Source organism: Pundamilia nyererei, unplaced genomic scaffold (assembly GCF_000239375.1).
Source record: "Pundamilia nyererei isolate P.nyererei 1_Seehausen unplaced genomic scaffold, PunNye1.0 scaffold00115, whole genome shotgun sequence".
In the NCBI taxonomy this organism is placed as follows: domain Eukaryota; kingdom Metazoa; phylum Chordata; class Actinopteri; order Cichliformes; family Cichlidae; genus Pundamilia; species Pundamilia nyererei.
Window position 1 is genome coordinate 458,428 of NW_005187516.1, and position 25,931 is coordinate 484,358.

Consider the following 25,931-nt stretch of genomic DNA (forward strand, 5'->3'; position numbering starts at 1 on the left):
GTCTACAAGCATTGGGTTCAAGGAACAGACTTCTGAATGATGTTCTCACTTCTTCCCAGAATACTTTAGGTTGTTTTTGAGAAAGCTGACGGTTCAGTGTTAACTAAGCTAACACGCATGCCATAATGCAACATGGATTTCAAGAGCATCAGATCTGTGCTGGAGAGATCATTTTTATTGTGGTGAAATCCATGTAGTACAGAAAGTTAATGAGCTGGAACAAAACTTCTCAGCTAGCTGCTCCATAAATTTCTGTTGTATTAGCTGCCGGGACTCGTACGGTTAAAAAGAAGGCAGACATTCTCTGTAAACTGTAGGGTATTCTTTGTCACACTTTTACACGTTAAATCATCTGAATCTGTCAGGATTCAGATGATTTACAGGCGACAGAAACTGCTTAATAATTATAGCTGCACAGCCATTTCAATCAGATGTGGTGGTGTATTATTCTGGTCACCATCAGGACCGTGGAGTTTGAGAGGTTTTCTCAGGCGAAACCACGAAACATGATCTAAACTATTCATGTCAAGCTGTGTGTATAACAAATAGATGGCTGTAGAATTAAATTTGCACTGTGTGGGCTGTTGCTGCCTGTCTACACTTACTGTATGCAATCATTCATTAAAAGGAACTCAAACCCTGTTGTTGCAGGAGGGAGCGCAACTTGTTAAGAAGATTGGCGGAGTGTTTGCATTTAAAGTGAAGGACGGCCCAGGTGGGAAAGAGGCGACCTGGATTGTTGACGTGAAAAATGGTAACGGTTCTGTCACAAACGACCCAGGTATGTGAGGCTGTTGTTAAAGTCCTGTAACACTCTTGATATTTTTCTTGCAGCTGATTAATTATCATTATTTTGTAAGCCTTTACACCCTTAGGATAAGGTCTGCTAGGATATTCAGAATTATTCCCGTCTGCAGTACTTTACATTTGGGAGGTATGGCTCTGTTCTTGGACCTCCCTGTCCTTCTTGTGTACATGTAAAGTTTAAGAACAGCAGCAGCAGCAGCTGCTTGGGTGTAGTTGGGGTGCAAAGCGGCTTGCAGATAAAAATCACCCGAACTGCTGCGATTGTGGCTGAGCTTGATTTTGTTTCACACCTCTGTCAGGAAAGCCCTCATTGTCTGAAGACTTCAGAGAGCGTTTCAAAAGGCTTTATTATTCCCTGAGGAGCCTGCAAACACCTCAGAGCGTCGGCTTTTTAACTCTTGTATTGTGGGAGTGAAAGTGTTCTGCTCTTTTTCTCCGAAGCTCAAAAAGAAATGTGTTCAGTCCCCTACAATAAATAGAGGTTTCAAAAAAAACTAATAATCTTCAGTAGATATCGTTGTGGAAGATTGCAGAGTGCTGGAGGTAAAATGGAAAGGCTGTGATTTAGTGGTATTTTTTGTTTTAAAGTTTAGGCTGAATTCGCTTGATACTTCTGCAGTTGTGAAGAACTAACGCAAATTAAGTAGCTGAAGCGGTGAAAATGTTTCAGCTACTTCATTATCCGCCTTAAAATTTAGATTTAAATGCAGATGCTACAGGGGACTTCAAAACACGAACCAAATGGAAACAAACAAGCTTAATTCCAATAATGACCTGATGTGTGTAAAAGAGGTACTGCTAGAAGAGCTGCATTCTGACTTTTTTATTTTACAAGCTGATTTCTGCACAGACACACACACGTAGCATCCGTACTCATAGGCACATCCTGGTAAATGGGCATCTCATCATTTGATGGTCTCCCCTGTAATGCGTGCTACTTCCAAGCCCTTATTTCTGAATCACCACTCTGTCCATACGACTGAATGTTTCGAAAATAGAAAGAAATGTTCAGGGAAATCTAAGATGTACAAGCTGTTCCACTCAAAGGTTTTCAATATGCGTTTTTTCCCCCTCCGTTATGGTCCAACATTACTGCACGAGTTTAAAAGTTCGGTTAGGAGCAAAATTTGAAAACCGCTGCAATCATAACAACAGTTAAAGAAGCTCTCTTGCACATAAAAAGCTGAACCGATGAGTGGGAACAACAGGCTTGTTAAACCCAGTACACTTGAATGTTTTCTTGCTGGTTTGCAGGACCAGTATTTGAACTTCTGCAAGCACACTGCTGTGCTGTTTTTAGTGAAAGTTGAACTAGATTTTAGGATACTGCAGCTCTCAGATAGCTCTAATAACATCTTTAATGAAGCTGACACAGGAGATTTTGAGGCAGTGTGGTCAGTCTTACTTTGAAGACTGAACAGGGTTTAATTTGCTTATCATCTCCCCTTATTGGACTGATTTAAACATGGTGCCCATCTAAATTTCAGTTTTTATATTTCGTCTGTCCACCATCTTGATTTGCTCAAGCATGATGGAAACAGAATGTATTGTGTGTTAACAGTAGAAAGTAGTATATTAAGTTATGCAATATAGAAAGAGTGAGTCATAATGCTTTCTGAGCTGTGAAACAAATTGCACTGAATGGATGCCTCGGTCAGCCAAGTCATTAAAGCTTCCTGCCTAATATTGTGTCTCTGGAGGTGTCCTGTGGTAACAGACTCAAAGAATCTGCTTTGAGTCAAAAAGCTTCTGTGAGCTGTGAAGTGAAGCCTCTGTGGATTGGGTTTGTTTGTCCAGCTCATCTTACAGGCGCTCTATTGCAGGAAAGTCAAACTCATTTTACATGGCGGACCACATACAGCCCACTTTGACCTTGAGTGAGCCGGACCAGTGGAACTGCCCTTGTCAGTGTAAAGAAGTTTACCTGCATATTTTATTCCCCGAGATACACTAGTAATAGAAAAGGAAGTGCAGCCTCAGCAGTACACCTCAGTTTTCCTGCATAAGAAAGAGGTTTGGCTCTACTAAATGAAAGAAATCTGCTGCCACGACTCTTTGGGCTTAAATAGAAAGAAACAAATGTGTAAAACTGCAAAGGAAGTTCTGGTGGCTCACTGCCCAGACTGTCCTGTCATTAGAAAACAAAGTTTTTGTTAAATCACTAGAAAGTGAAAAATAAAAAGCAGAAATAGAAATTGTTAATAGTTTTCTGTTACTGTGGTGCAGTATGAATAACCATGGATGGAAAAGCTGGAAAACTTATGAAAATACCGTTAAAGTTAAAAATTCATGCTTTCATATCTGTCCTAGCTGTCCAGTCTTTGTCCGCACAATTTTGGCCCTCAGAGCCTCATGTTTGGCACCTGTGCTCTATTGAGTTAAGACGCCTTGAAACACAACTTCACCTCAAGCCATCGCTAAACAGTATTGTGTGTGGAGCCAGTGTGGAAGGGTGCATTATCCTGCTGAAAGATGCCACTGCCATCAGGGAATAGAAGTGGGAATAAAGGGGTAAATGTGGTCAGATGAATATGCATTAAAGGCATGAGCAAAGATTTCCCAGGAGAACATTGCTCAGAGCATTATCTGCCTCTAGTGCTGCCATCTCTTTCTTAGTAAATGGAAATATGACTCATCGGACCTCTTCCATGCTCGATGGTTGAGCTCTGACTCTCACATGGCCAGTGTAGTCACTTCTGGCCTTGGATTTATGGCTGTGCAGCCAACTGCGGCTGTGACTTTCTGCTTATATTCTTGTTGTTCAAAGGCAGTAAGGGAGCAGTCACATCTTATTCTTTACATCAGCCCTCGACTGGCGACGCAGTAATGAGATAATTATTCACTCCTCCTGCCTGTTTTATTGTTGTGGCTGATCAGTGCAGTGTTATGGAAATGCCAAGTGTGCTTTCTGTACTATATTGCGGAGACAAACATTCCTCCGTGCTGCTTCCTTCAGTGTAGAGTATGTCGTTAGTTGTTTTTGTGTGTGCAGATTTTTAGTTTTGGCTCACCTGAAATGCTGTTGGCCAGATAAATAATAAATGCATCTTTTAATGTCTTGTTTTAGGTAAAAAGGCAGACTGCACATTATCCTTGAATGACGAGGATCTGCTGGATCTGATGACAGGAAAGCTGAACCCACAAACGGTGTGTGTGCATAATAATGACTATAAATAAAGTTTATTTGTCTAAGTAAGGGAAAGGATATCTTATATTTTTACATTGACTGTAAAAGTGAATTCATGCTGTGGGGCTCCTAACATTTTTACAGTAAAGCATTTATTTATTTATTTTACATTAGGGTTAGTTCATTTATTGTGAACTGGAATTAAACAGTATTTATTTATTTATTCATTTATACAGCACTTTACAAAGACAGGAATTGTCTTGGATATGAAATAATCTACGCTGTAAAAATATGAAAGAATTTAATGGGCACAAAAATGTTGTATAACAAAACTGCATAATTAAATTATTCAAACCAACTTTCTAAGAGAAGTACAAGAATCAAAAGACAAAATGTAGACCGCACAAAAGCATGAAAAGTTTCTGAAATGCATAAGTAAACAAACTTGTAAGAGTCCACAGAATTGGTAAACCTGGTGGGAGCAGGCGACCCTCCCTCTGATGATCTCTTCTAGATTTTTAGATTGCTTGACCTGCATGAGCGAGAAGAGCAGTGAAATTGCTCAGCTGCATATGAGGGAGCCTCATTGTAATGCAGTACTCTGTAGATAGGACCGAGGACTTCATACAGGATCCTAAATGCTGCAAGGCGACAGGGAAGGGACATTAGTAATGGAGTGACATGAGGCATGTATGGCTGGCCAACAGGAAGGACAATCAGCAGCATTTTGAACTGCCTGCAGGCAAGGCAGATTTGCTGAGTGATGAAAACTGAGAATTAGAAAAAGTTGAAAGAGGAGATCTAGCCTCCCCAGCTCCTCTTCAGAAACTGTAGATCTCAGTTTCCTAAGTGCTGTGAAGATGCTTTTACATCTGCAGTTTGGTTCACGTGGTCTGAGGCCGGTACTATTAAGGAGGATTTCGTCTTATCCAGGTAACTTCATGGGTTTCCTGAAGGTGGTTCACTTCTTACTGAGGCACATCACCATGGTAACAGCTGTGGAGCACATTAGACTCCAGATTAGAGATTAACAGGCAATGTTCCCTCTAACTTTTCATGTGTCTGAGCGAACACACAAACTCCCTGAGCGATCCCTTGGACCACTGTGAGCAACAGCAGACGTGTGCACTGTGGTCACGCCAGCATGGAATCCACCCAAGTTACATGGTTTATTAAAATAATCAAATTACAGCATTTACATTTATGTTCGACTACTTTTAATTAACTGCTTTAGCCCACTTACAATGAAAATGTAAAAACGTTTCTTCCCGCAGTAAATATAAACAATGACAGTATTCAGGAAGAAAACCAAACATTGCAGATATTTTTATCATAACTCCGGTTTTACGTGGCCGATCAACACAATTTAAAAACTGGTATAAAGTCCACACTTTTTCCGTCAATTGTTCCGTCTGTTCTGCTCACATCTCCAATGGTTGTACACGTTGTCATTAACGTGGCTTCACTCTACATCAGCCACGCCGCTTTGCTAGCTACAACACCGGTGTCGGCACATAAGGACGCTGTCATAGCCTGTCGACGACGTTGATTAGCTGCGTATGTGAATCGCATTATTGGCTGGACTATGAGATAAGGTGGCATCCTTCTAATCCCATACGGAGCAGCCAGTCACTCACTGACTAACACTGCAAAACAGAATTGTTAAAGTATTGATTTTAATTTCAATTCAAGTTAGATTTTTTTTTTTTTTTTTTTTTTTTGTGCGCAACGCAGATTTTCTGTGCGCAGAGAGCGTGCCAGCAGTGCGCAGCTTAGAGGGAACATTGTTAACAGGTATAAAATCACCACCTGGATTTCATAACTTCTATCCTGGAAGATGATATTGGCTCAAGAGTTGGGAGTTCGCCTTGTAATCGGAAGGTTGCCGGTTCGAGCCCCGGCTTGGGCAGTCTCGGTCGTTGTGTCCTTGGGCAAGACACTTCACCCGTTACCTACTGGTGGTGGTCAGAGGGCCCGGTGGCGCCAGTGTCCGGCAGCCTCGCCTCTGTCAGTGCGCCCCAGGGTGGTTGTGGCTACAATGATTTGGTTTGGCTTGCCATCACCAGTGTGTGAATGTGTAAAGTGATTTGGGGTCCTTAGGGACTACAAAAGCGCTATACAAATATAGGCCATATTACATTATAAACTCAGATATGTTGTTTTGGAGGTTTTTTTCCTTCTTCCCCCCCCCCCGATAATCGCCAGTAGGTTGCCGTCCTATTTTTACTGTGGTGTGACAGCAGAGTTTGACAGCTTTTACGTCAGCCCCCAATGGAAGCGAACCAAAACAGGAACATGCACCCTGCGCGTTTGTTTAGTTGACCCAAACAGATTTGGCAGGAAGGCGCTTTGAATTCCCTCAGTTGGTGTCTACCCGACAGACTACCATCATCCACCAGCAGACAAAATCTGCTCCGTTCTGCTGCAGGTTTTTGGGGCAGCTAACCCATCTGTTGTGTCATAGAGAGAATTTGTTTTCTGTAAGAGTTGTCTGCGCCTGTAGTAGGTCAAATACCACTGTCTGATTGCTGTTTGTTTACAGTATTAAAAATTTTTTTTTTCCAGGGGAATTCCTAAAGTCTCACTACCAGGCTTTCATAGAGTGCTGGCCCCACATTTAATATTGATAGAGTGAATGTCAGTTGCAAAGTGTAATGCTTTTGTTCCAGTGCAGCCATATCCACCCATCAATTAGACATCAGTGCCTTTGTATATATTGAACTACTCCCTACAGCGCACAGGCCAATGAGCATTGAGACACACGTAAAAACAGGCATAGGGTCCACAAAGATCATGATAATGCTGAATATTAAAAATGGTAGTAACTCTTCTATGTAGCCAGAAACCTTAGATTTAAGGTTTTAAATGCATTGTTTTTTTGTTTTTTAAGTGATGATGATAATGATTTCAATTTGAAATTTTGTTAGACTGAAACAAAATGTCATTAAAAACCTACCACTACTTTTTAAGTGATATTAGAAAATTAAAATTTCCTCATGCTTAACTGCTTTACCATCAGGCGTTCTTCAAGGGAAAGCTCAAGGTCGCTGGGAACATGGGCATGGCTATGAAGCTGCAGAACCTGCAGATTGCGCCAGGGAAGGCCAAGCTGTGAGAGCCTTGGCTGTCTTCTTCATGTTAAACGCAAATTTGTAGGAACAACTGAAATCTGCCTGTTTAATTGAACTAACTGACCGATGATTTGTCAAATACCTTGACATGCTTGGTGTTGAAAGTCCACTAAGTTTCATTTCCAGCTGCAGCTTTGATATCAGAGCACACTGCATGGTTCAGTGATTATGTCGGTTCTTTAAGCCTAACGTGATGTGTGAACTACTCACAGCCAGTTCAAATTACGGAAATACTCACACGCTGCTCCTTTAATTTCTTTACTAATGTATTCACAATCTCAATGTGCCCTAGTCTGTCTGTAAGAATTGCATTTGGGGGTTTTTGAGGAATAATTTTGCACAAAATGTACATCTGTAAATGAAATCCATTTTTTTTGTTTAAATGAAACGAATAAAATCTCTAACAATTTTTGGAGTTGTTGTATAATTGTCCATATTTCTATTTCATGATGTATGAAACGTGTAGAAGAATCTAAGATGAATGAATTATGCAACAAAAATAACATTTTGTTATATAAGAAAGGAATGATTAGAGCTGGTGTTGATACTTTCTACTCTGTCACTGAATGTTTAGTAAAGGGGGTGTAAGACAAATCTGCTTGAAATACCTTCTCTGTGTGTGCAGTTGTATCTGAGGTTTAAAAGGTAAACTGGTATATGCACTAGAAAAATATAAGGAAATAAAGGATTCTTAAGCTTAAATCATACTGAGCATATCCACTCATTCTGTGTCATCCACACGCTCATGCGTTTACCATCTTTCCACAAAATCCGAACAAAGGGAATCTGCTTCTATATTTCTGACCTCATTGTCCTACTTCCCCCTTTTACCCCCCCCCCCCCCCCACATTTGTCCATTTATTTCCAAGTTGATCCCGACCTTTCCTCATTGGCCTCCCTCACCTCCACCCACCACAGCGTCCCTTCTGCCAGATCCAGGCTGTTCCTAATTGCTCATATCCAGCCTCCAGCCAACTTACTTTAGCCCCCCGCCCCACCCAACACTGCCTCTCTGCCAGGTGGCTGACTCGCCAAATCGTTCAGCTGCTGCACAAGCTGCGTAGCCCCTCCTGTCCTGTCTCACTGACCGATAGCAGTGGGCTAATGGGTCTTTAGGTGGAGAGTGAAAGCAGAATGATGTTAGCTGAAGAAGTTAAGGCTTTTTTCCTTCAGTAAGGAAATAATTGATCCATTTTACTTGTTTTCCGTGGTAGCCTAAGCCTTCTGGTCTCCAGTTCATTACTTCTTTTTATACAGGTTATAATTCTTGATCAGTTAATGCACTATTTTTTTTTCTTAAAATTAAAGCTTAAAAAAAAAGTTAAATGCATTATTATGGAAGATTGTATCCAGATTTGATTACTACTTAAGTATTTATGGAGCCACGTGTGATAAAGCTCTGTTAAATATACTTATGCATCCTGATCACTGCCCTTTCAGTCCATCTCTCCTGATCGTTCGTTTGGCATTTGCACACAATTCGTGTAATTTGCTCTGCAAGGTTGCCTTGGTGATGCTGTTTTAGCACCGAGCGTTGCTCCAAGGCTGCTCCTGTTGCTCGTGCTCAGAGCATTTTCTTCAAATCAGCAGAGTAGCAAGTGAAATTACATTGTGTAGAGGACTTCACAATCCACATGAACCTGCTCACCGGGCCTGTAACCTTCAGGTTTTTTCCCCCGATGTAGAATCTCTACAGACAATCATTGCATTTGATCATTAGTTGTGAAGGCGAGTAGATAGGATTCAAGGTGATTACTCCCTCTCTGAAATGTGTTGGAAGGTAAACGTAAAATAATTATATCAGAACTGTAGTATTATATCGTATTTGAATAAATAAATGTGATTCTGTATGAAACAGTCGCTACACAATGTAAGTAGCTACACCCAGGGGTTAAAATGGGATTTGACACATAGAATTTGGTGTAGCAAAGCAGCAGCGAGAAACAAAAATGTCAATAATAATTGTAATGCATGAGAACTGTATATGAGCTTTCTTGACTGCTTACCAACCGTATTCAGTATAAAGTATAAAGGAATTTTTATTATCACACTAAAAAGCCTCATCAGTTAACATACATTACAGCTAACAACTGCTATTCAAGTCTTTCTAAAAGCATGTCCTATTGGTCGTGAGCAACCTTAGAAACATCTCTGGTCATTTATTAGGGCAATCGTTTTAAAGAATAATAAAAACCGCCTTTCATTTTAGTGGTCAGTTAGACAAGCTATTCACTTTATGCTTAATCCCCCCCCCCCAACTTGATTGACACGTGGCTGTTTGAAGTTCTGACTACATAAAAGATGGTTGTAGCCGCATCATTGACATCACAAATGAATTTTAGACTCTTGAAGGTTCAAATTTAGAATTTTGGCTGCTGCCATGTTGAGGTTTCTTTTGGAACCAGTTGTGAAGGTGGAATGCTAATGCAAACTGTACGGGTGAAGTGCACAGAGACAAATATTGCCTAATTAGTACTGACTAACAGACTACTGAAGCACAACCTTCTTGGTTGGTCTGTACCACACAGTAAGTCATAACCATTAAATATGTTCCAAAAGGCCATAACAGCACAGACACACACAGTGAAGTGCTCCAGTATAGTGGATGAGGCCTAGAAGACTGCGGTCAGTCAATTCAACGACACCCCACACTCACATATCCAGGTGGATAGGTTAGAAGGACATTTTAACATGGGAGTCTGAGCAGTGGCTCTCTTTTAGAACCAGCCTGAAGTGGGACATAGAGTAGCTACAGTTTTTCTAACTCCATGTTGTCTCCATTTTTCATCTCCCCTGTTGCCCCGTGGACATGTGGAGACTGTGCAGGGATGATTTTCCTTTCTCAGTGGAATAAACGGCGTCAAACTGCAGCATATTAAAAACAAACTCGATGTTATTTTGCATGAATCCACTCATTTATTTAATTACTCACTAAATGAAGAGGCCAGACCATCAACCCGCCATCCCGCTTTAAATCATGACTACACCTCCACATTTTTACCACATTGTCATCAATTCCTAAAATTTGGAAGCTGTGGTTTCCTGAGCAGGTGCCAATGACTAGAACCTCGGGGGTGACACCTGTCTCATTTAAAACTCTGAGGGTCAGCTCGCCTCTTTTGGTACTGAAGTGTCTGGTGTCATCATGGCAAAAATGTGAAGAGCCCTCTTCAGAGAAAACATTTTGGATTCTGTACAGATTGGCAAAGGAATTTAAATGTTTCTCCCAATTATTTGAAATAATAAGCTGAAGTACATTTTTTCCCAAAAGACGCATATTTCATGCAGTGAAATTTTTGTCATTTTCCTCTGCTTGTATGCAAGGATACCGCACTCAGTTTCAAACATTCAATGTATAGCTTAAACTCTGTTTCGCAAATCCTGTGCTACAGATAATTAATTCTTTAGTGTATTAAAGGCCTAAAAACGCTATGCTTGACAGTCACTTGAGAGCCTTGGTGCACATCAATATGAAGATTTTAGTTGAATCTCAACAAACCCAGTTTGTCATGAATGAGATCAAAGGCCTCCTACAAGTTCTTCTTTTAATGTTGCTGCTTTAATGCTGAAGCAGGTTCAGTATTTTTCAAGCTTCCACAAATTACACTTAGCAAAGTACTTTTCGCGTGCGATAAGACACATTTATAAAGTTACTCCCAATTAGAGCAAATTGTAAAAGAATCGTCACTTTTACAACACAATTTATCCTTCAACGACATGTATAATACTTTTTGAGTGTAAGTTAGGAAACTCTAAGAAAAAAAGTATACATTTTTCACCTATATTTAACATGTAAATAGTGATAAATTAATGATGTATGTGAGTGTTATTCTTATAATAGCAAGGATTTAATTTCCCACTGACAAGGGCAGACATTGAAAAAAAAACAAACAAAAACCAAAAAAACAAGGCGAGAATATTCCTGTTGAACATCACAGACGTCCAAACTCATCTCTGAAATAGCAGGACTTTCGTTAATTTAAGAGCATTAAATTTCAAGGAGCGGAAGAAGTTTGACGAAAACTTCCTGTCAAATTTGTGCACGCGCACAAAACCCAGTTTTCCTCTCTTAGTTTTTGTCAGTGTGATAAATGAAGGCCCAGTCTATCCTTATTCGACAGGTCAGTTCGAAAATAGTTTACAGCTACTATGAAGGTCTTAGCACATGATTTACATCATATTCATACTCAACAGCCATTCGGTGAGTCCTTGGTTATTCTCAGCCTAGAAGAGACCGATCTCATCATACTATTTCTTCACAGGATAAAACTGAATAGTCCGTGGAGACTTATATAGGATTCTTTCACACATGTGTAGGACATTTGTTGACTACATTTTCTACTTTTATGAAACAATGCTTCATTTTTAAGTCCATTTTTGGGCTTTGCAGGGTTTTATTTGGTGGTGTCAATAAACGACAGATGGGATTTTGGGTAGAAAGAGGGGACATGAGATGAAGATAATGGCCTGGGGCTCCAGATGAACCCAGGCTACTGCAGTAAAATAATTTTTACTTGCAGTTTTCAGTCCTTGAATGGTTTTTTAGTGGTCCTATTGATAAAATCCAAAATACCTCACATCTGTATTTGTCAACAAATAAATCAGGCAGTGCTGTCTGTCTATATTTTTGGATATATTTTCCCATTTCTTTTCCATTTTACAGAGTTGGTACATTTTCATAAATAGTGGACTACAGTGAAATGTTTCTTTAAAACATATACAGAATGGCAGCCTTTGCGACATATTGATATGATAGTAAAATCTACATTTTCCTTAAACTTTAAATACCTACATGTACAGCATATATCACATGGAAAGTTTATTAGAGTACGAGCTGATAACTTGTGTTGATTTGTCTCGGCTGTCTGAGCGCACATCAGCATCGCGCCGGTCCCGGTTGCTTCTCCTTTGGTTGTTTAAGGCAAAGAGGGAATAATAAAGTGGGGTGCAAAGATAAAGTGGCGTGACTTCAACACAAGGACAAACACTCATCTTTGTTTTCAGTGCGATTTCCATCACCGTTCTGCCTTGAACACACACCACTGGAGGTATGAGGCAGAGGACCCACTTAGGCTAAGGACAACAAGGCAGAGAAGAGCAGTGTAAGGAAAGTTGTTTCTAAGAAAATATGGGAAAGGTAAAAGAATCAGTGGTTTTTTGTGTTTTTTCTTAAACTTTCAAATAGAAATGGTGGTGGAGGTGGTGGTAGTGGTGGTGGTGGTGGGGGGGGGGGTTTCAGTGCAGAGGAGCACTGGCTCTACTGTGAGCCTCTACTGAATGAACAAGTTCACTGGAGGAAGCTCGTTTCCACAACTTGTATTCACAATCTCATTCTTTTGGTCTCCACTTAAAGCCTGTGACGATAGGTGACTGTAGGAGCATAGACCAACCAGTTGATCAACAGCTTTACTTTAACACTTAGCCCTCTCTTCACCACACTAGACTATCACATGTTTTGCATCACTGCTAATGCAACATCAATCCATCTGGCAAGCTCGTGCGTCATGGCCTCAGACCAGTAGGTGCTCATTTTTTTCACACTCAGCTGTGACCTGCCCTAGTGCATGCTGCAGGTCAAGGCTCGAGGAAGCCATCAAAACCAGGTCATCTGTGATTTTCTATAAAAACCAAACCACCAAACCTGACACCCTCAGGTGGGTCTAGAAATTTTGATAATAAAATTATGAACAGAATCATTCACAAAGTTGCCAGAATCCACCGCCCACTGGGAACGAGCCCGATTGCAGTACACGGAACTAGAAAGCCCACCAACAGCCCCCTGATATCCCATAACCCCAAATCACCCGTCACAATCAAACGCCTTCTGTGGTTGAGCTTTATATTTCTAAAATATGGACTTAACTCATGCATTTATCGTTTGTCTAATAGCTATAGCAGAACAGTTTTATTTTGTTCCGCTGTGTCTTTTTGTGCTGAAAAATGTACCAAATGGGGAACTTTTTGCCCTGATTTATCATAAACAACGCAATGGTCAACAAAAAGAAGAGAGAAATGTAAAAAAAGAAAAAGAAAACCAATATTGTGCTAAATACAAACCAGATCAGAAAGCATAAAAAGAGACATAAGTTGATGTCCGTTTGTTTTTTGTCTGCAGTCCACGGAGGAAAAGGTGCCTTTAAATTACATTGGATATAAGTTGGTTGTGTTCTCCACATGCAGTCCTTTAAGACTGCTGATCACAGTCAGTCCTCACACAGGGTCTGTTCTTGATTTAAAAGGTCCTTCAGAGTAGCACACGGCCACTGCTGCTACCCAATATATGTATATATATGATAAATATGTACACACACAAACAATCAAATGTGGATCATCATTTGGGTTATGTAGGAAAAAAAAGTCTTTTTTCCCTCCATGCATACATCTACTCATGGCTGCTCTCACTCGAGGGGATAAGCATGTGAACTCGGTCACCTCGGCTCTTTAATGCTTCGTCCTGTCCTGCTGGTCCTGCAGTCATGGATGTACCGGTAGACTCTGACAGAGCAAACGTTTTTTACACATTAGTCTCCAGCCCGTTCATGTCAATGGAACAGTGGTCCTTGTCCCTGTGTTCTCTCTTGTGGTGAGAGGCGTGAGCGTGCTTCTTCTTCTCTACAGGTCGAATCCCCTCCTCCAGCTGGATCAGGCGAGCCACGTCAGGGGAAAGGTGGTCCTGCTTGCTGCCCGGTGGAGGCGGCTGGTAGCAGCCGTTCTTCTGGTTCTGGTAGTTCATCATCTGCTGGATGCTTATCATGGGTTTGGTCTCACATATAAGAGGCACCTAATGGACATGAGAATGAACAAAAAGAAGTGTCAGAATCACTTAATAAACAGGCAACACCCACAAGAACTAAAAATAAACAGCAAATTAAAATTGTGAATGAACTGAGTTTTTATGCAACAGGAAAGGATTTTATGGTCTTATTGGCCTTATTCAGCTCCCCTCACCCCCACACTGTAAAAAAAATCGTGATATAAAAGTATTTTACTGTGTATTTTACAGTTTTGTACTGTTCTTCCAGAATATCATTAAATTCACATAAATAGACTGTGATTTTACATGTCAAATGTAAATGAACGTAAAATCCCTGTAATGTAATAAAACATAATTTTCTTGTTTTTTAAATGTATTTGTCTGTACATGTGCATATTTAGATTGTTAAAATACTTTCACAAATGCATCATAATTTCACAAATATTTGTCCGTTATTTGAAAGATTGAACTGTTAAATTCAAATGTAATGCTATGGAAAAATATATAAAATGATTCGTATAAACTTTTTCTACATTAAATAATTATTATCATTATTGTTATTTAGGGCGATCGTGGCTCAAGAGTTGGCAGTTCGCCTTGTAATTAGAAGGTTGCCGGACGCTCTCGGTCGTTGTGTCCTTGGGCAAGGCACTTCACCTACTGGTGATGGCCAGAGGGGAATTATAAAGTGGAATTGTAAAGCGCTTTGAAGGTCTCATAAAGCGCCATATGAATGCAATCCATTGTTATTTAAACCAACTGTTAACTGTATATTTCTGTACATTTAAGTATTATTATTCATATCGCCGCAGTCATTGGCCTTTTTTATAGGTAATTTCATTGTTTAATCACATTAAATTGTTCCTAATTTAATGTTTAAAAGCACTTGAAAAAGGCAAAATCCCATGTAAAATTAGGGCAACAAACTGTATTATCATTACTGAAAATAAAGTTATTTTCTGGTATTTTCTGGTATTATTTTGGCACCCCAGCTGCTGGAATATCACTGTTTTTTTAGAAAAGATTTTTTTACGGTGCACCTGGTCATGACAGATGACCGCCCCCTCTGACTCTGGTTCTGCCGGAGGTTTCTTCCTGCTAAGTCAAATTTATTCATTCTCACACAACAGCTGATATATCCTGGGCAGTTTAGGGTCCAGGATCTTGGAAGAGCCAAGGATTTAACCCTTTAAAATTATGAACAATGTACTCTTTATCTTGACCACAGATCCTAAAAGGTGCATACAGTATGTGCAAAAGTTTTGAGCCACCCCTCATTTCTTTTTATTTTGTTCTTCAGGCTTTCTAAAAGTCTTCTTTGACTGTTTTTTCACTCCTTTTCAATCCAGTCCTTATAGCTGACTATTTTCAATGGATGTCTTTTACTTATTAAGCTACTTAACACAGACTCATGTATTGTTTAAGTGTGGACTGGAATCCTGTGCATTCTGGTCCCTACAAATGAAAGATACTAACATCTTCATCTCCAGTGTTCCAGCTCAGCCTACTGCGTTTCAGTTTTTTGTGCCAGCGTCTTCAAACCATACATAATAGCAGGTCTTACTACCATATTGTAAACTTTCCCATTTATATTTGCTGCTGTGTGCAGGTGAGATTAGGAACTATAGAAAAAGAGGCATGCTCGTAGAATGACAAAGTAAAATGAGATATTTAAAGAAAGACATTAGCAAAGAAAGTTGGTTAGTCGGGGAGACGAAGTAGACAGGAGTACTGGGAGGCTGGCGTGTGGCAAACACAGGTGGCAAATGCAAAGAAAAAGGCTTATAGGGATTTTTATGTGAGGCTGGACTAAGGAGAAAAGGACTTGTATCGATTGGCTAGATGGAGAGATTGTGCTGGAAAAGATGTGTTGCAGGTTAGGGTGATTAAGGACAGAGCTGGATATTTACTAATGAGTGAAAAGTGTGTTGAGAAGATGGAAGGAGTACATTGAGAAGGTGATAAATGAAGAAAATGAAAGATAGAGGAAGGCACATGGAGGACAGTTAGCGCAGAGGATTAGTACGGAGGAAGCAAGGGCAGCTATGAAGAGGATGAAGAGTGGGAGGGTGGGCAATAAACCCATCCATGACCCAGCGTTAGAGGTTCTTGTCCAATATTTTCTGGTACTGGCCCCTCACTGTGGTGTAGCCGTCTTATACTCTCAGCAGAAAAACAGCCGTGAAGCATAATGTTTCCACCTCTGTGCTTGACTGTGAAGATGGCGTTCTTTGGGTCATACTCAGCATTTCTCTTCCTCCAAACGTGATTGGTGAGTTGATGCCAAAGAGCTCGGTTTTGGTTCGATCTGACCATTCAGATGTTCACTGGAAAATTAAAGACAGAAGTGTGCATGTGCCTTCTTGAGCAGCGGGACCTTGTGGCAGAGAGGTGCACAAGTCTTTGAGGGGTAAGTCTCAAGTCTGTAATGGATGAAAGTGACGTTCTATTGTCAGATAAACACCAACTAGTCCCCCTATAACAATTTGTTATGTGTTATATGTGCTGTGTTGATGCACCACAGCATTTGAAGTGATGAGAGCGTACTCACTCAAGAGGGCTGTTGCAGTTAAAAAGAATAGACACAAGTAAAGCAAAGTGAAAAACTGCTCAGTTGAAGTCGATAAATTTACACTTTAAACTTTATTGCTTGTTACAACCGGATGCAGGATGTTAACTAACCTAGTTTGTAGCTCAACTTTCTGATTCATAGGCATCTCTTCACCTCACTAAGTGACTGACTTATTACCGGTAACAGTCTTTGTTGCTTTGTTACTGCTATCTCTCCTCGAGTGTTGTTTGAAAAAAACACTTTAATATCTTTTGTCTGTGAAGGTTCTCAGTCATCCAGGTCATGGTAGTCTAAAGAGCTTGGAAAGAAAAGTGTCTGGACTTCTCTAATATCTTACTATATGTATGGACAACAAAGATTGAAGAAACACTTCATTTATTTTACTGTGCATTTACTGTACTATGCAACCTTTGGAAAGGGTTGTGTAAAAATCTTTATGACATTTAGAGTCCTCGCAGCCGATTAATTTAAAAACAAAAATTCACAAATTATTAGCATATTCAGAACATTAACTAACAGAGAAAAATGCACCGTCTCATTAAAAAATGTGCAACTCAGGGCTGTGGTCTGTCCCTTATTTACATCTTAATTTTACCCTTTTACATGGATAAAAAATGGTTTTCAAGACTTGAGTCCCAAACCTTGAGTCTAAGTCAAGTCTGAAGTGTTGCGAGTGCAAGTCGCCATCTCTGCCTTGTGGGCGCTGCAAGACTGCACTCCATTAGCACCAATAGTGTTGCTGGTGACTGTGGTCCCAGCTGCTTTTAGATCATTAGTTCATTCATGTAGTTCTGTACTGATAAACCACCTTGCTCATGATCATCCACAACCCATCAGGCAAGAGCATGGAGCTCCAGACTCAGAGTGATTGATGGACATTTTGTATTTCTTCAGTTTCTGAATAAATTGCACCAACATTGGACAAAGGATATTGCAAAGGATATTGATCAGTGTATTGAAGGAGGACAGGCAGAGGGCTGGTGTGACAAAACAAGATGCTAGGGACAGAGTGAGATGGATGCAAAAACACACAATAGCACACTATCAGTTATGGATTGGCCTCCCCTGAGGCCAGACCTCAACATTATTGAAGCAGCATGGGATCATCCAGACAAAGAAACAAACAAAAGGCAGAAACATCCAAAGAAGAGTTTTGAATGTCCTCCAGGCCCAGAGAACTATTAGTGAAGACTACTTAAAGAAAGCTTGCCTAAGAGAGTTCAGGCTGTGCTGAAGATGAAAGGTGATCATACCAAATATTGACTCTTAAGCTCATTAGAAGTATAAAAACTCCGCCTTTTCTTCATATACTGTATTTCGATCTGTTTTTGTAAATGCTTTTTTTCCATTTTCCTACCAAGATAAAAAGGGGCAGCTCAAGATGTTTGCACAGTAATCTGTGACTAGCTAGTCATTACTGCATATACTCTCTGCTAGAGTTGCATTGACAGCAATGACAGAATTGGCTATAAGCATCAAATCTACTTTCTTGCTGCTTGTTTTGCTGCCCACCATTATCAGAATAATAATGTGCAGACTAATAATAATCCCCGGTTGGCTCCCTTTAGTGATGGCAGATACAGTAAGTACATTTTAGCCTATTATTATAGTAAAATGCTGTGGTTATCTAACATGTTTTTATCCATTATAAATGATTTGTTCATAATGTTAATACACTGCTAATATATAAGCTGAGTCATATCTCTCTCTTGGCGCTCTTTTTACTAGAGCTGTGATTTACTTAGCCTTGATTATCCAACAGAATTTGAGGAAGTGGAACTTGGTGGCCAATCACAAATAAAAGTTGTGTTTTGTTTTTGTGGTTTTGCAGTTCCTATTCCTCTGCTTCCAATCTTTCTGCTAAGAAAAGCTATCCAGGGAGAATACTTAACCGCATGAGAATAATATCTAGTTTTTACTTTCATACTTTCATCAAGAAAGCAAATAAAGGGTAAATCTGTTGTACTACTTTTGGAGTTTGGAGTGTACGGAAAAGGAAATATTGTCACATTCTGTTTTCTGTCTGTCTTTCAGAGGAAGACAAATGCTACTATCGTTAGGTCAGGAAGACCTTGAGAAAACAATGCGGGGATTGCTTGCAGCATCGAGGTCCGCTGATCTAACCTTAGATGTTCTCACCTGCTCTCCCTCTTTCACAAAATCCTTCCTGCAGATATGAGCCATGATTCCTGTGGCCAGAGCGTCGCCCATCACATTGACCATGGTCCTGAATCGATCCCTACACGACAAGGTCAAAAGTTATTCGCAGTGAAGACTGATGAAAACCGTGGTTTATACACCCTATAACAAGTTAGTGTGTATTCCTGATATTTTGCTGATTGTTGCTTTTTTCAACCTCTGTGCAAGAAGCTAAGAGTTACTGGTTTTTAGCTATGATGATTGCTGTTAGAGAAAAAAATTAACCTTTACTTACAAAGCCCAGTCGACAGCAATGATGAGAGTGATGTCATCAGTGGGCAAACCCACAGAGGTCAGCACGATCACCATGGTAACAAGACCAGCCTGTGGGATTCCAGCTGCACCGATGCTGGCGGCCGTGGCAGTGATGCTGAGAGAACAGAGAGAGAAAGTCGGGTACGTTTATCTTCAAAGGATATACAGGAACACGTCCTTATATATGACCTCCCTGAAATGAAGGTGCAGATCTGTTTGTGAGCACTGAAACCGCAGGGATGGAAAAATAAAGCAAACATAGGGACCGTGGAGAACTATAATTCTGAATTACTTTAATACATACTGTATGTGCCATGCATAACTTTTTTGCTTCTTCTTCAGTGCAGAGTGCAATATAGCTCCAATTACTCATCCGTACTTACTCGGCAGCAGCAGTTTCAGCAGATTGATATTTTGTCCACAAATACACACGATCAGCTTATAAGAAGGGCATGAACTAATCCAAAGCTGGTGCATGGTAAGATAATTTAAATACGCATCACTCCCCTTAAACAGTGTTTGCTCATTTTCTACTCTAGCATGACAGATGCTGAAAAGTGGCATGACATAAACATTTCTGTGAACACTGGGTCCTTGTTTTCAGAAGTAGAAAAAAATAGGCTCCAGTTTTCTAGCTTTTGATTTTTCTAGGCAACAGAAAAACTATCCCAGCACATTGCTAGACAGCATAACCACGTTCTTAGAAAACTGCCTCCACCTCCAGCTTTTCTTTTCTTTTTTTTGCTTCTAACTGACTCACTTTAAATTAGATCCCTAAAAAGGTTAATAATTTTTCTATTATTTGTAGCAGTCACATTACATCCTCTGGGGTTTAGAAATGAAGCCAGAGGAGAAGTGTGAAAAGCAACAGTTACTAAATGGCCACTTGAGGCTGCCTCCAAAATGAGTCAGTTCACAAGGATATCCAAGGATATCCGTTAATGGATTTAGCTTGCTAACCAAACTAAGAAACATTAGTGTAGCCAGTAGCGGTTTTTGATATGGGCAACATGTGCGGTTGCCCAGGGCGGCATCTGCAAAATTTTTTTTTGCTCGTGCTCATGCTGCCCCGACATCAGCCAGCACATTTTGGGAATGGCATAGGCACCGATCGGCTTTCTATCGCCCATTTGCTGGGAGTAAGGTCGCCCTCCCTTTGCAGGGTGCGCCTGCTGCTTGCAGTTGCAGCACAGGGAGGAGACAGCGGGGGATTCACTGGCTGGCTGGAGCAGCATCTAATAACCAGCTCACAAAATAAAACAAAATAAAAACAAAACAACAAACACGAAAACACCAGACATTATGATACGGACTTATAATTTGCAACGATGTTTTTTTGAAATTCTATTCGAAAAGTGAGCGCGAGAGCCCTCGGTGCGCCTGCTGCTGAAGTCAAAGTAAACCTTATTATCATCTCTGCTACATACAGTCCAGCATATAGAGAGACGAGACGACGAGGCTCCAGTTACAGCAGTGCAAGTAAACAAACACTAAATATAAGAAGAGTTAGAAAATTAGTAAACACTTTAGGACTCGGGGTAAAGGATCAATAACAATTTAAAATTTACAGTTTCATGATTTAAAGTCTCACACACAACCTGTCGAAAGGGGAGGGGAGCCGTGCTGCTTCCAAGTAGAGCACATTTCATTCATAATGTTGTAAATCCAAGCCCATTATGTATTCATGATTTGTTCCTGGGTTGTGCGAAATCCCAGAAAATAAACCCCAGACAAAGCGAATCTGTGAACTAAGGTGTAGGTCTATTAGGGAAATGTTGTGGTGATCCTCGGGTTGAGGGATGGGTGTTCATACTGGAGTGCAAAATTAAAACCAATGGAAGATGGACAAGAAAAGTTCAAAGCAGGTGCTCAGTTTAGAAAAAAGGAGAAACGAAGAGGAGGAGAAACGAGCAAAAGATGCAGGTAAGCAGATGTGTGATTGGATAATGGCAGGTCATCCTGAAACAATCAGAATCAGAATACTTTATTAATCCCTAAGGAAATAATGTGGGTTACAGTTGCTCCAAAAAGAAATGCTAAAAATAGCAACGTTATGTTACAGATTTTACACACTTAAGAAATAGCACTAATATATACAGATCACTCAATTATAAAAATCAAGGATTAACAGAGGTGATTATAAATAAATATCAAGAAAATTGACAAGAATATTCCAGAGTAGAAAAGAGTGTGTGTAAAAAGGGTGTAACTATTGCAGTGTTTACAGTGCTTTATATGGAGCAGTTGTACAGGGAGATGTCCACGGGCAGGAATGATTTCCTGTGTCGTTCAGTGGTGCTTTTTGGTGATCTCAGTCTCTCACTGAATGCGCTTCTGTGACTAGCCAACACGTCATGGAGTGGGTGGGACTTATTATCCAACATTGTCTTTATCTTGGACAACTTCTGCCTCTCAGACACCACCCTATCGAAGTCCAGCTCCGTCCCCACAACATTAATGAGCTTGTGGATCAGTTTATTTAGTCTGTTGGTGTCTGTGACCCTCAACCTGCTGCCCCAGCATGCAACAGCATAGAGGATAGCACTGACCACAACAGAGATGCAACAAGATAACATCAATTAGTAGGGATAGTGAAAAGGTCTGTTAGCCACTTGACTATGATTGTAAACAGCAGACACTGATGTAGTTTACTGAATCGTTTGGACTGTGTTCAGCACAATATTAATTAGTCATCTGTGTAGACAGCGAGGTTATTACAGTTAACCTAAACTAAATTAAAGCTAGATGTGAAAACATTTAAATTAACTAATGTGGCAAAGAGAAGACTCAGCTAAAAGCTTAACACTGATACGATTTTGTGATCTTAGAAAACAAAGCGTAATAAGAATACAGGGATGTTTTAGTATTTTTGTAGTTTGTTAAATTTTAATACAACTTGTCTGATGAGGCATTGATGGACTTTGTTATTGAGACGCTAGATGTCGATAACACAGGTACATGTGTAGTAGTAGGTACATGTGTGACTCAGGTGCTTGAAAAAGTTCTGTGTTTTTATTGGAACATTTTGCGAAGTCCTACCTCTGACAAAGTAATTGAATACACTTAATTTAAAACTGAAACTAATAAGAAGTTAACAAAAACTATGTATGTTCAAACAATAGAAAACAAACTGAAACAATAATCGTGGTAAAGTTTTTACAGTATCTGAAGATCCCAAAGGAACGGCATCAGAATTTAAAACTTTTCTGGAAACCCGTGTACGTGACTTCTTGTCACGATCACAAGCTTCTCTTTAAAGCCTGTATATGCTCCCAGTAAGAAAGTATCTAGTATCTAGTATCAGTTACTCTTTTTAAACTATTTATACGCAGAGAGCATCTTTCCTACCACCCATTTTTTTCAGCTCACAGAGAAACAAGCTTAGCAGCGTCTCATCTGCAGTTTGTACCTATGAAAAATAGCACAATCTGTCTCTACTGCAACCATTTAAATGCTGCTGCACTGCTAATCCAACAAAATGATATATTATATAACAATCTTAATTGTAGAACTACATATTTTAGTTATGTAAAGTTTCAGATGCCTTGTCCGCTACTGTGGAGAAAGAATTAAAATATTTTGGGACAGTGACGGTTTTGAGCTTCTGGACTTTTGAGTGCAATTTGACAGCTTTCTCCTGGAAAGAACAAGAGGTTGGGGTTCAGGTTGAGCTAGCATGCAGATGGAGCAGCTACGTGGTCAGTAGTCAAACCGCGCGAACAGGATGCAGAGGGGGAAAAAATGTTATAATTCTCCGTGACAAGGGAGCTGAGTAATACAGGTCATATGGGTTTTACTGCCAAGGGATTATGAGGGAGTGTGCACAGACTGCAGCCATGAAGAGGTCTGCTCTTAACATTATTACAGTAGGACATCGATTCAGAGGAGGGACAGGACGTTTCCCTTAGCCCGAGCCTGGAGGGGTTGGTGGTGGTTTGCTTACTTTTGACTGAATATTACAGAGCTGTGGTGTTGGTAGGATGAGGCCTGTCAATATTTTTTCTGTCTGTCTGTCTTTCCCCAGGGCTTCCAGACTGATTTAGCAGAAATCAGATCAGACTAAGAAGCTCACATGAGGCGTAATCTTTGTGACATTTACATATATGTGTATCTAGTAAATCCCACAATATTTTTATTAATTCAGAATTAAACTGAACGTGTGACGTTATTATTCACGTTGCAGACAGAGCACCAAAAACATGCCTGCTGTTCATTTTTAACCCATATAAATTTCTCCCCGACTGCTGAGATATAAATATCTCGTTGTTGAATGTAACATATTTTTAAAATTCTGTTTTATTAAGAGAAATTAAGAGAGATTCAACTTCTTACCATGACTTTGAATTATACTAAGACAAGAAATAAAGTAAGTGGTTCTGTAATAGCTCTATAATTCCTCCCAATCAGCGCCAGGCTCCCAGTTACAGAGTTAATTCTCAGGCATTAAGTGGCAACTCTATAATTTAACAATAAAATAATATAATTTCTCTGAGATTTCTTTTAAATACGACTTAAATTAAATCTGAGTAAATCAATGTAGTGGTGGATTTTAGTACCTTTTAACAGACATCTGCACACCAGCTGACATAAAGAAGATAAATTATCTGCGTTTAATGAAAACACCTTTTTTCTTAGCAAGTACTACAAATCTGGGGGTGAGCCTGACAAGATTTCCAAATGAATTAGAATTTTACCACTGTGACTTCATGAAGGTTCAATTTTGATTAAAGGATCTGTAGTTTGAACTATCCTGACCTTTAGTCCTAGCCAAAGAGCAGATCCCCAAGGAATGAATTCTACACTCAAAAAATTACTTAAGTCCAAAACGCTGGATTACACATAAAGTTTGTGTAATTTTGTAAGATAAATACAATATAAAATGTTACATTTAATGGAATCATGTCAAAATGTACTTGTCACCTTTTTTCCTTAATGATTGAATATTTTAATAAATAAACCTCTGATTTTATATATTTCATTTGTGTTTTACCTACAACTTTTTGCTTCGTGTTTATGAGCGGAAACAATAATTGTGGAGCATGCATATAGGCAAATGTATTTAAACTCTACGTTGTTGTCCACAACCACTATCCGCTACACAAACCATTACACAACCACTATCTTACTAAACATTTTAGAAAATGTTTCCAGATGGACAGGAGCCACTGTGTAATTATTTTAACAGAATGCATTCATTAAATTCATAACATTTGATGTGTAAAATGCAATCTCTTCTTTTATTCCAATACATTTATTTAAGCCATGCAAGAAAGTGAGCGAAATTATAGAAGCAGCTGTTAGAAAATGGTTTAGTATGTTAGTATCAATCCGATACCAAGTAAATACAGGGCCAGGATTGCAGATACCAGGTACCAGTATTTTTAACCTATAAGAGCATGTAGTGGAGAGCAGTGTGTCGTGATTTAAGAAGTGAATAGTCACACCTTTCAGCTTCTTCTACTTTTTGGAGAACTGAAATGTAAGTGTGCCTGTCTCTAAAGCACTTTGGGTCAGCTTCTGTTGTTTAAAATGTTTAATTTCCCCCCCAAAACGCTTTATTTAACACTACTCAGTGAGCTACATACTGAACGAAATATCGATCCTATTGCACCAGTATCAATCCGATACCAATACCAGCGTTGGTATCAGTACTATCGATGTTTGGATTGATCCACCAACTTCAACTGTGCACATTTACTTGCTTACATCCCATTATGAGTTAGATTTTTTGACTTGTGATGCCCCTTACCTGATGGTGATGATTTGCCCAAAGTCCAGTTCGTAATTGTTCACTTGGGCGATGAAGATGGCTGCCACGGCCTCATAGAGCGCCGTACCATCCATGTTGATGGTGGCCCCGACCGGCAGCACGAAGCGGATGATGCGTCTGTCGATATGGTTGTTCTCAAGGAGGCACTTGAAGGTGATAGGCAGAGTAGCAGAGCTGCAGGAGGGAAAGAAAAAGTAGGCAGTGTAATCAGTTGTGTTATAGCAGGAAATGTCTCTTGGGTTCAAGCCACTGACAAAACAAACAATAAAAGCATGAATAAAGCAAGTAGCTCCTATTTTTCTGTGTAAAGTGGGAACCTGTAAGCAAAGGAAATAATAATAAGTATGCTGGATGAAGATTTAGGTTTTTAAATGTATTTCTTTTTGTCTTTCTTTCTTGCTTTCTTTTTGTTTTCTCCTGCAGGCAGCAAACATTTACAGTCCTTAGAGTTTCTCAGAACACCACCAGAGCTGTAGCTGAAAGAATAAAGGTAAACTTCACAACTAAACATAGTGCTGCTGCTTTTAGACTGGTTTATATATTCTCAAACTCCTTGTAGGTGTTTGGGATTCTGGCTTACTCTTTTTTCTGTTTGGTCATACTTTGCAAACACTGCTCGCGATTCAATAAACCTCTGTCGACTTAATGAGTTTATAACCCCTGATGTGACACTGCTCAGCGTGACTGTTATTGTTAGTTTTAGTGAGGACAAGTAACAAAAAGATTTCCTGGCTATTCTGAACACATGTTTGTGGCATTGACCGTGGACTTAAATGCAGTAAACACACTAAAAGGCTGCGAGTTGCAGCGTGGTTGGAAAGAAATATATCAGTAAACGCAGTGTAAAAGACAGCCCTGAGGTGGAGTATGATGTTAGGGTTACAGAAAAAAAAATCACCAACAAACATCCATTTAATTTCCTCTATTTTCGTTCCTAATAGAGCATAAAAGCAATTTTTCTTTGGCCTTGGCCCTCTCTTTGTGTTGATATTTCTGCTGGACCATAAATGGAGGCTTATACAGATTATAAGGTGGTCATCATTGTTTTCTTTTCTTCTGGGAAACATCCTAATGGCATGGAAAAATGTAATATATGAACATTTACCAGTTATTTTTTTCTTTCTTTTTCTTTGAGACCCTTTGAGGTGATTTTGCATATATGTACCACAAGAAAATGCTACGAAAAAAGCCAGCTGAGTTTATATGGGACATAAAGCCTAACACTCCCCCCACATGGTAAATGGCCTGTATTTGTATAGCGCTTTACTTGGTCCTAAGGCCCCCAAAGCACTTTACACTATACACAGTCATCCACC

At 39.8% G+C, this 25,931-nt stretch overlaps 2 protein-coding genes across 2 annotated transcripts in view; one reads left to right on the top strand and one right to left on the bottom strand.

Moving 5' to 3' along the window:
• scp2a (sterol carrier protein 2a) overlaps positions 1–7,755 on the top strand; it is a 17,463-nt gene extending 9,708 nt beyond the window's left edge. The window contains 3 exon segments of the mRNA XM_013913100.1: positions 652–781; positions 3,875–3,954; positions 6,954–7,755. Coding sequence (XP_013768554.1) covers positions 652–781; positions 3,875–3,954; positions 6,954–7,049 — 306 coding nt within the window. The 3' untranslated portion in view covers positions 7,050–7,755.
• A 3,854-nt stretch (positions 7,756–11,609) lies between these two features.
• slc1a7a (solute carrier family 1 member 7a) overlaps positions 11,610–25,931 on the bottom strand; it is a 40,391-nt gene continuing 26,069 nt past the window's right edge. Inside the window, exons 8-11 of the mRNA XM_005741912.1 lie at positions 24,595–24,789; positions 18,826–18,960; positions 18,531–18,630; positions 11,610–13,846 (exon numbers count right to left, since the gene is read on the bottom strand). Of these exons, the coding sequence (XP_005741969.1) occupies positions 13,580–13,846; positions 18,531–18,630; positions 18,826–18,960; positions 24,595–24,789 (697 nt within the window). The 3' untranslated portion in view covers positions 11,610–13,579. The remainder of the gene's footprint in view (positions 13,847–18,530; positions 18,631–18,825; positions 18,961–24,594; positions 24,790–25,931) is intronic.